Source organism: Macadamia integrifolia, chromosome 13, assembly GCF_013358625.1.
Source record: "Macadamia integrifolia cultivar HAES 741 chromosome 13, SCU_Mint_v3, whole genome shotgun sequence".
Taxonomy (NCBI): domain Eukaryota; kingdom Viridiplantae; phylum Streptophyta; class Magnoliopsida; order Proteales; family Proteaceae; genus Macadamia; species Macadamia integrifolia.
Genome location: NC_056569.1, coordinates 27747229 through 27758255, shown reverse-complemented (window position 1 = coordinate 27758255; position 11027 = coordinate 27747229). Strand labels below are relative to the sequence as shown.

At 36.2% G+C, this 11027-nt stretch overlaps 1 protein-coding gene across 3 annotated transcripts; it reads right to left on the bottom strand.

Moving 5' to 3' along the window:
- Positions 1-557: 557 nt before the first annotated feature.
- Positions 558-10980, bottom strand: LOC122059390 (protein SIEVE ELEMENT OCCLUSION A-like). 3 transcript variants are annotated; one of them, XM_042622157.1, is made up of 5 exons: positions 10282-10979; positions 9911-10032; positions 9661-9761; positions 8991-9509; positions 558-898 (listed from the first exon to the last, which is right to left on the bottom strand). In XM_042622157.1, the coding sequence occupies exons 1-5, from the start codon at positions 10746-10748 to the stop codon at positions 881-883; spliced, it is 1227 nt and encodes a 408-aa protein (XP_042478091.1). In that variant the 5' UTR covers positions 10749-10979; the 3' UTR covers positions 558-880. The 3 variants fall into 3 exon arrangements, with proteins under 3 accessions (XP_042478091.1, XP_042478090.1, XP_042478089.1); XM_042622156.1 differs by lacking the exon at positions 558-898 and adding an exon at positions 4405-5206 and having other exon boundaries at positions 10282-10980; XM_042622155.1 differs by lacking the exon at positions 558-898 and adding an exon at positions 7760-8628 and having other exon boundaries at positions 10282-10978.
- Positions 10981-11027: the final 47 nt, after the last annotated feature.

Below are 11027 nucleotides of genomic sequence, written 5' to 3'. Positions count from 1 at the left end.
TTTTATAGACTCTCCACTCTTCTCTTTTATACCCAAAATCCATAAGGTGGAGAGAGTGCGACGGTGAAAGAGGAGAGGAAGAAATTCACTGTTCCCATCCTGAAACAAGTATCCCCATTCTGGTATTTAGCTCGATGAAGTTCAATGGATGAAACCCAGAAAAAGATAAAGAACCAGTTTAAGTTCTAACTATCTCCCAGTTTGACTTTGAACTTCCATCCATGTTTCTTTACAAATGCTTTCCAATAACAATTGTTCACTGACAATGCATGGGCTTGCCAAGCATTTGACTGGTCCAGATTGATGACCATGTCTAAGGATGGTAAGGATCTTGCATCAGGAAATGGGTCATATCATCATATTCCGCCAGGGTGATCCAGGTAGTACACACTATGCGATGCATGCTGATAGCGTGACTGGGAAGACACTTTTTAAGTATGTTTTTCATACGAGTAGGAATATGCAAGAGGTTTTTCAAATAATCTGTATGTTACGTGGAAGTTTAAACAAGATCCATAATCTAAGCATGCTAACACATAATTTATGGCAAATATACAGAGATTCCTCAAAGGTGGAAGTTTAAATTCAAGAAAACATGCAGCAGAGGAAATTTGTTATCATTACCATGTAGTGCATATCAGGGCCATCATCGTCTATTACCATGAGAGCACCACCAGCCGGTGCTACCATAGATACAATCTGAACTTTGCCACCAACATGAGTACGTAATAGTGCACCCTCGATCAGGTTGCTCAGTGCTTGGCGCAAATCAGATTCTTCAACAGCAACTTGTAAGGATTGTGGGAATTCACTTAGTTCCACTGTGCTTTTCTGCTTATGAGCTAAAGGCCTAGCTGCCGCAACCAGATCTTCCAGCATATCAGACACATTGCAAGGTCTGCCTGACAGAAAGAAAAATCATAAGCAATGGGGAACTTTCATGGTAACAAGCAAAGTGAATGCAACAGCTTTCAAAGCAGGAAAACAACAATTGGGGAAGCCAAGTAGCCATCGTTCATTGCCCGTCAGATTGCTCAATACCTAGTCGCCCATCGCCGGTCGCCTGAGAGGATAAGGGCAACTTCCATCTCAGAATAAGGAGAAGCCAAGTAACCGTCAACCGTCATCCTTCTGGCTTTCCAAGTAACCATTGTCGGAGAGGAGGACCTTCGTCGTTGCTCGCGGCTTGCTTGGAGACCCAAAACGAAAAGGATTGAAAAAATAAGATAGGGTTTTTTGGAATAAAAGGTATGAGGCTTTTTGGGGTTTTCAATTTGTTTCAATGAAACTAACGGCTTAAGCCAAATAAGATGCTAATAGTGTGAACTTTTTGGGTTTAAATGTAATTTTTTGATTTTCAAGAGGATTATGTAATTATGGCAAATGATAGGGGAGGTAGATGTAAAAAATCCTTTTTATTTTAATTGTTTCAAAGGACCCTCTCTTGATACAACATGAAGAGAGAATCTCATCCACAAGGCCTAACGGTGACTGACCCTAATATATCATGTATCAAATGACTTTCCGTTCTATTACATGACTTTCCATGAAATTTATAGAACATAGATTTTTTTTTTTTTTTTTTTTTGGGGGTAAAGCTATAGAGCATGGATGAAATGCACCTATTTATGCAACATGAGGGGCTGACCCATAAATTTTACCTAGTTAACATGCAAATTTAGAATTCAAATGATAATCACAAAATCTCTAAACTAAGTTTTTTTTTTTATTTTTTTGGGGGGGGGGGGAGGTGTTTCATTTCCTGCTAGTGGATGGCAGCCGAAGAAAGCGGCAAAAACTAGTGTCGGGTGTCCCAACTCTAGGGAACGGCAACTAGGAGTTGCACATGGAAAAATGGAGAGTTATTATTGAAAATTATCCTTAGAGGATGATATTCCCCCTTTTGTTACCAAACACAACCTAAAGAAGAAAAGAAAAGAAAAAAGGATGCAAAAAATAGAAATAAATAAATGAAATGTTAAGAAAATAAAAAAATTATGTCTATTTAGCTATTAATAGAAGAAAAGAAAAGTTTATATTTTCTTGTGTTTTAGGTAAGATTTTTTTTTTTCTTCTGGCAACAGTTAAAAAACATCACCATTCCCAAGATAAGTTTTGAAATTCAAAAAAAGAATCTTCGCTTGGTTCACGACGTATGGAATACAATGAGAATTTCTTAAACCAACAAGATACTACAACTTTTCTACTTTCTTCGTTTCTTCTCTAGATTGATAAATACAGCCTAAGTATGGCCTAGTGATATTCTATGAGAAAGAAAACCCTAGAAGAAGATGTGACATTGTATTAACGAGATTGGACATGGAAACAAATTGTAAGAGGCGAACCAGATGGCGGTTATTTGTGATACCCTATATATGCAGTATGTCGACCTAGCCACAGCATGGATGCCCAACCTGATTAATAAAAATATAAAGGAAGTTTAACCATAGTCTCAAGGTTGCAACTTTGCCCAACCCTTAAAGCTTATGGGCTGCCACTTTAGACTAAAAAATAAAAAAAGTAGTTATACATGTATTCTAGAAAATTTTGGGTATTGCCCTCGTAGACGTTTGATCATTTGTCATCTTGAATATATGAATAATAATGATAAATGGCTGGCATAGGATAGGTACAAGTCAAATTTGTAGGTTTGGAAGTCTTTTCCAAGAATAGGATCCTTCGTCACGTGACATAGCATGTAGCGCACGCTACAGAGAAACCCGATCAGTCTTTTCCAACCCCTAACTAATGTTTTGAGAATCCCAAGAAGACTAAGGAAAGTGATAAAAAATTATCAAAATATCATTTAGGGTCATTGTTAGGTTCAAAGTTGATCAAACAACTTTGAAATTAGACCAAATTTTTTGTTTAATATCAATGCTGTCCAGCTATGAAGAAAGCCCACAGAGTTTCTTATTTAGAGTGTAGTAGGTTTGATTGAAGGGCTTGGAACATTAGCAAAGTTTGGAGTAATTTTAAGGACTTAAAACTCTTATTTCTTTTTACCAAACAACCACATCATGGCCTTGGAATGTGATTCCTCTCTTCTTGGATGTCTATAACCTTCTCTCTACCTTCTCTTTTTGACTTAGACCCACTAATGACAGGGTTATTCTTTTGGCTAATTCAGCCCACAAGGGTACAAAAAAACAAAAAAAAATGTGTCAATATGTAATGCTGACATTAATGTTCTCAATGCTTTATCTTAATGAAATTTTCTTCCATTTGATAAAAAAATTGAAGAAAATTTAATGATTAGATATGTTCTATCACACAAACCCTTGTATTTGAAAATAGTTTATAAATAAATTGATTTAGTCATTATTTTATGCATGATTCTATTTTGATCTAGTGGGTTCGCCTAAATTGGTAACAATGGTATAAAATTCGAATTGGGTACCCAATTCAAATTTTATTTTAATATTTAATAATTAAATCTTTCACATTTTGATGATGTATACTTTGGAGTTTTCACAGATTTTTTCTCATTTTATTGGTTAATTTAATTTCGGCTTTATTTCTTTATTCTCCACTTGTGTTCTTTAATTTCTTCTTTTTTTAATCTAATTTTCGGTATGTCTAAATCCTTTGTATTTATTTATCTATATTTGCTTCATTTTATAGGGTTTCCCAATTTGAATTTTATTTTAATATTTAATAATTAAATCTCTCACATTTTGATGATGTATACTTTGGAGTTTTCACAGATTTTTTCGCATTTTATTGGTTAATTTAATTTCAGATTTATTTTTTTATTCTCCACTTGTGTTCTTTAATTTCTTCTTTTTTTAATCTAATTTTCGGTATGTCTAAATCATTTGTATTTATTTAGCTATATTTGCTTCATTTTATCGGGTTTCTGGAATAATTTTCTGCCAGGCCCTTGGTGACCTTTCAATCAATACATGGGTACTACTAAAATCTAAAATATTTATGGAAATAAAAAATTTTACTTCTTCAAAAAATAAAAATAAAATAAAAAACCTTTACTATAGCACACGCAACAAATCCAGCCACAACGAAAACATTAAAACTTCTTTCAGCCACAAACTATATCCTTTATGGGGAAGGACAAATCCAAAAAATTGCACAAATATAAGTTTGGATATTAGGGCCATCATAGTGATCTTCTAATTCCTCGGTCTCCATTCGAAATACTCCTATGTCTTTACCAGCTCCTCTTTTAATAGAACTATCTTTCATAAGACTATATGTGTCGTCATCAGTGTAGTAGCTATAATTAGATTCGCACCCTGAATGGTTAGTAGGGAAGATGGCGAAAGACGGATTAGTACCAACAAAGAACGCACGGTTGCCCAAGCTCTTCACCTTTGTCCACTTTTTGTCATCAAAATTGAATTTGTAAACATTAAATCCATCTGTTTCTCTTTTTTTCTTTTAGTGGCTGTACATCACCCAAATATAAAATCCGTGCTAGCAAAAACAACTCTCCTTCTAACTCCACAAGATAAGACATTGCACAAATATCATTATCCTCTGGTGGTTCAGAAATCTCAATAGTCTTTGGATCAGGACATGAAATATCAACAATTACCAATTTTCCTTCGTCAGATAGCATAATACAGATGTCCAAACTTCATCTCCCAATCTCTAGAAGGCTAACTTCCTCCATTGGGAAAATATCCCCATAACCAAGCATTTTCCCTAATCTTCACAATGGGTGGTTCTTTTAGATGGTCTTGAGGATAATATCACTTTACTTATAACACCTGACGGATATATTCTCGTCTCCAGGGTTGTATTGATTGGGGAGGGTTGATTGAGGTGGAAGCCGAATTGAAACCCGAGATCCAGAAAAGGGGGTTTAATAGACAAATCTCCAAATCAAGCCCTAAAGTTATCAACCAACCGTAGGAGGACCAACACTTCCTACCGTGGGTCTCTGGCAAGTTCAAGTGGTAAACCTTTTTGGTGGAGAGACTGTAGAAGCCACGGTTATCATCGTCTTCCTTCTTTGTAAGCATTAGCCAGGGATCAACAATAGAGAAGTGCCATTTGACGATTGAAACTGATCGCCATGACCGGCAAACATTACCAAAATGAGAAATATCTTCGATTGCGAAAAACTGATCCACAATCACTCCTAGAATGTCACTACAAAGTTCAGCCCAATTCCCCATTCCCCATACCATTCCTTGTCTCAAGCAAATGGGGTTGTGACATATTGACGGTTGAAATGATAGAACTGAAAAAAAAAAAATAATAATAATAATAATAATAATACAATAAGAACACAGTTAATATCAGAAGATAAAAGAAATCTTACATTACAGAAAACAAAACAAAATGGAGTAAAACAAACATAAATTTGTCAACCAAATATCACTTTGGAAAAAAATGGTATGAAAAATACAGCAATATCGTTTAGATTTGGAAAAAAACTTGGTATGAAAAGTACAACAATATACACACATAAATTCACCATTGTGTGTAAGCTCTCAAGTGTCAACTACCAACATGGTACAATCAAACCACCATCCAATCCAGTCTCCTAATCATTTTATAAGACCAAAGTTTGTTTAAATCAAAATATCCAGCAACAATCAATTATTTTTTAATTTAAACACTTATAAATCAACAATGAAGAAGCCATGAGAATGTAAAAGACATAAAGAGATAAATGTGACGCAGCATACAGATTGCAGATCTTCTAAAATTCTAGTACTTTTTACAAAGGAATCCCAAAGGATCGATCCTACATGGTTTGATCATTAAATGAAGTTCAAAGCTAACACAATAATATTTGTTGAAACAAAACCCACTCTAGCAATAATGGTTATCACAATTGGAGGTAGCATAAAAACAAAAAAGAAGCCCAATATTGCTAACAGTAGGAAAAGAAAATATAAGAATCACTAAATCAATCCAATCCTGCTTGGATTTTTAATGAAGTTTGAATATATCCATACCTGTCTAACCCACGATTAAAAGCAAGGGAGTAGTGAGAAATTACTGAAGATTGAAGAACTATTGAATGTAAATTTCCTAGTTTTGTTCTGAACTGATAAGACTCAAATTCTATTTGACTTTGCAGGTAGGGTGAAGAAGAACGAAGAAGAAAAGAAGAGAGAGAAGTGTTCAGACTTCAGAGGGAAAAAACAGTTGAGCACTAAAGCTGTCACATAGAATCAAATAAACAACTTTTAGTCCTATCTTGAAACTGAAGTCGAAACTTTACTCATCACTTTAAAACTAAGTGAACTTGCTAATTTAAAAAGAGAGGATTTTGAGATGTAGAAAGAAAAACAGAAAAAAAAAAAGAGGATTTTCCTATCCTCTTTTCCGCAGCGCAGTTGTCTAAGTTGCTGAATCTCCACCGTCGGTGTCGCTCATGCTGAGGGGTTGGAACGGCCTGCTGGCGAAAGGAAACAAGCACATGGGGATGGGTAGGACCGTAGGAGTGTAGGACTGGGGTGTTAATACCAAGCCTGCATTGATAGGCCTGATAACCCGATGCATATGTGGTTTGATTTGAACAAACTCGATTAATATATATGTAGGGCTTGAGTCCAACACATTTACAAATAGGTAGTACACGGTGCAACACCTAGCCCAATAGCCATCTGACCGGCCTCACACATTTATAAGTCTGACCTTAACCATAATCTTTTAAACCCGACCTAACCCAACCCTTTTAATATTGCTTGAAATCCTCATTTCTACACCAATAAAATTGAAGAGTAAAAGAAAAGTCTAACTGGGTTTGCTCCAATTTTCAAGATGAAAGAGAGATTGATCGATGAGCAAGCGTCTTTAGCAATAGAAATTAAATTTAAAAATAAAATTTATGTGATTATGGTGGTAAATTAATGGTGGGTTTGCAAGATATCTTGAGGAAAAATTGTGGTTTTAGTGGAATAAACTTGAGTATTTCGACCACTGCATTGGGGTTGAGAAGGCCCATTTAACGATAAACAAGTTCAATCCCTGCAAAGGCCTGATTAATGCTCGAGATCAACAGGTCCGATTATAAATAGTATCATGTCCGCCATAGCTAAGCCCGTTTAGCTAAACAGATGTTCTTTGTGCAACCCTAAAATTTGGTCTAGCCCAACTAGGCCCAATTAGGACTGGCCCATCCTAATTGATTGACACCCTTGGTAAGACTGGATAGTGGGAGTATATAATATAGGAAAAGGAAAAATTTGAATACACTAGCGGTTACTTAAGGGAAAAGGTATGCTAGAGTTTATCTTTTTCGATCTATGAAATTGATAAGTTATATGAAATAGGTTAGGCATGCCGTCAATTTTTCCAGAACTAATGACTCAACCAATGAGAGTGCTTGAATAAGAAGGGCATAGGGGGTTTTATCTTTCTTCCCCCTCATGTGTATCACATGTAATTGATATGATACAATATAAATTTATACTCCAATTTTTATTTTTTATATTTATGCAAACCCATGGTGTGGGAACAATTTATATTAACCATATAGAATCACAACATATCATTTAAAGAGTTTGATTTTTATATCCCGTAGTTTAGATAGTTTTCAATTCCCGTGATTCCATATTATGTGTTCAAATTTCAAATAGGACAATGTCTGCTTTCTGAGTTCATGTTCCAGTACAGTTAAAAAAGATTAACAAAAAACTTAAGCTAATTAATTATGTTGGCACAAACTTGGTTTACACAAAGAAAGCTTATCGAAAAAATGGATCCACCCCTACCCCCTACCCCCTACCCCCCACCCCCCCCCCCAACACAAAAAAAAAAAACCTAAACTATGCATATCTTTTCCAATTAATTTTTTTATTATTAACATATAATAAGGGCATTGTCAACCATATCACACATTTATGTGTCTCTTGCTTATTAATGCTTGCAAGTGGAAAATTATATTTATATTTCTCCTTATATGGATGGGTTTCTAGATAGATTTTGGATTTTGGGCTCTGATCCATGATCATATGAACTTTGGCCTATAATTAACCCACAAACTAGGGTTCATTCACGAGCTTTTTGGCTTTTGAACTTTGGGCCCGGCCCAGAGTATCAGACTCACATTGAGGCCTCAGTTAAATGTGAGTCTGATTAATCCATAAAGCGACCACATTCCATACAGTGAACCTGTACAGAACCATCACTAGTTGGGACCTTCATGCCACTGCAGCAATGTTCTGTATCATACTTCACCCGTAGTTCTTCATTTAGCTCTTTTAGAAAATTCTTAGGTTCTTCAATTCTTGATCCACGTGTCACAAAGCTGTCCAAACATTCGATCAATTTGGTCCCACTGGATTTGACAACTTCTTGTTTGGAGTCTTGGAAAATTAGAGCCCACCCATCCTCATACTCATCATAACTTAATATGTTAATGATCTCTTTCCACATTGAAAAATAGATCTTCTTGGGGCCTCTTATCTTCTTCCAAGTGTGCCAAAATGATAGGATTCTTTCCTCAGGCCAAACCCTACTCTTGTTCATGTCCTTGATGATGGCCAAGATCCTTGACAATTCTTCTTCCTTCTTGTTTGTGCCAACATATGTAATCTCCATTTTCAAATTTGTTTGCGTAGTAATATTTTCTAGCTTATGGAGAAATTTTCTTATCCATTCTTCGTTATGGCTTCCATAGAAGCATATGATCTTCCCTTCCTCAACCTATAAAAATGAAACTAAAGTGAATTGGAAATGATCCTTGCAGATTTTGGTTTTAAGACACATAAGAAAATAAATTTAATGAAACATATTTCTATATGTGGGCTAGCATCCAGTCATTGTATATGTATGAACTAGTTGGATGGGTGTTGACTGAATGATATGGTTGAGTGGAGTCCTATGTGGGAGATGTTTTACTTAATGGATAGTGGCTTTGGTATACCATTCTATATTGTGTAAAGTCTGTATTGTTATGTGTGGACCTATTAATAACTGAACCCATTATGAGAGAGACATTAAGACTAAAGATAAGGAGTTAAGACGATGCTTGTATATCCTAACATTTAAGAGATGAGATTCATTACCCATTTGTCCATGTTTGGCTCGTTGGTGGAAAACATTAAGTCAATCGCACGGCTAAGTCCTTCTTGGAGCCTTTCTTCATCTTTTATTGAGAAAGGGTAGGCTGAAGGACCCCAAAACTCCATCATGGGAAGAGCATTGGTGTGTTTGATCTGGCCAGCTCCCATGTCAAGGATCACCAATATGGGCTTCCCCTGGAAATGCCATTCTTCTTTCACATGTTGCAGGAATGAAATTTTAATGGTGGAAGGATCTGATACCCAATACCAAGGCATGGAAGTGCCCATGTTAGAAACTGTTCTTTTGTTGTCTTCAGTCCAAGTAGTAGATTGATCCACCATCGGCACCCAAACAACTTCAAAACATGTGTTTGGGTTGTTCGAAGCAGCTTTGTAAGTTTTTATGAGTGATGGAAATTCTTCCTTTTGGACTTTGAAATCTGAGATGAACAAGGCAATGCACTTGCCTGTGAGCTTTTCCAATGTTACCTGTAACTTTTTTATTTTGGTAAAGAATGTTTCCTGTATAACACCACAGCCATAGAACATTAGTTCAAGCAGTAATTTATCTGCAACTTAGATCCTCAGTAAATTCTCATCTACTGAGAATGTGGCAGAGGAATGCTGGCAACATATACATTAAAGTCAGATATGAACTTTGCATCAATCTAACCTTTCCTTTGGTAGCATGACTTAGAACCAATTCTCCTGTTTGAGAGATCAACCCAGACATGAACTTTAGAATGTTTAGATAACTAGGTCCAGTATCGATCACTGTCACAAGAAAGAATATCAGAATATATATAGGAAAAAGCTTAACCTATTTCTAATTGCCCAGAATATCCTCAATCATAAAGACATGATTAGTTAAGAGTAAAAACTATAGAGTAATTTCAACTGTCAATTAGTGGGTACGAACTCACTGTATTGAGCATGGAGACCAATGGCGTACATTCTTCTTCTTGCATAGATATAAGATTGAAGAAAAGCTAGTGTCTCTGAAGACTTTCTCATTTGTTGGAACTCAGTGGCTAAAGTTGTGTACCTGAAAAACAACAATGATAATATTGAGGGGGTCTTTTACTGGGTACCAAAAAATCTCATTCATTTTGGACTGTAAGGGTAGGGGTCATCAGTCCACAACCTCTGAAGCCACTGCAATGTTGCAGTGAGCATTCGAACACACACCCTAAGGGGCTCCCAGCCACCGGATGCTCACTGCACCTTTGTGGTGGCTGCAGAGGATGTGGACGTAGGTAGAGATAGGGGTATGGGTAGGATATGATATTCTTACTCTTTGTTCATTCTCACCAATGCAATGTCATGAAAGAGGCAGGTGACAACACTATACACAACCTGGTACCCAATAACAAGTACTTCTGGATATTCAATAGCAGCGTTACTCTTTTTATATGTAGCATACCAACTGGTAGCGAATTCCTTTTCAAATTCAACAAGCCATTTGGTCAACTCCCAAATTCTTTCCACCAAAGTCCTCATAGATTCAAGGCCAGACTTCACGGAATCAGTTGCTTGGATCAAACAATGAGGTCGCTTAAGTAGACATATTGATCGTGATAGATGATCTTCTTCTGCAGTCAAGGGTGGTTCCACGGTTTGCCAAAACTCGCCAAAGCTGATTGCAAATGCAGCCACTAGCAACACTATTTGAGCCGCCCAAGAGTAATCATGTAGTGAATCAAGCAAGGCTACTGTCACTTCATGTGCATCATCCACACCACATGCACATCTTGATATCATCTGCCAAAAACAAGTTATAGTACATAATGCATATAAATATTGGGAGGAGGAATCTTGCTGATCTAGTGTTTTTCCTGTTTTTAGAGGGTGTGCATGTCTTTTCAAAGCCCCCCTAAAAAGTCGGGCGTGGGAAATGCTAGACCAGCATAATTCTTTCTCCTATGCATAAATATTATTTGATATTTGAATGCATGTGTATAATTATTTGAGTTTCATCCTAAATGTCTTTAATCGACTCATCCATTATTATTATTATTTTTGGTAAACAAATCATTCATT

What these genes read in the sequence shown, in the direction of transcription:
- LOC122059390 (XM_042622155.1), bottom strand. Translation starts at nt 10,748, where the DNA reads ATGATATCAAGATGTGCATGTGGTGTGGATGATGCACATGAAGTGACA. An exon ending in TTGGTGAGAATGAACAAAGA is followed by an intron (nt 10,033 to 10,281) that starts GTAAGAATATCA and finishes GTTGTTTTTCAG; the next exon opens with GTACACAACTTTAGCCACTG. An exon ending in GTCATGCTACCAAAGGAAAG is followed by an intron (nt 9,510 to 9,660) that starts GTTAGATTGATG and finishes GGTGTTATACAG; the next exon opens with GAAACATTCTTTACCAAAAT.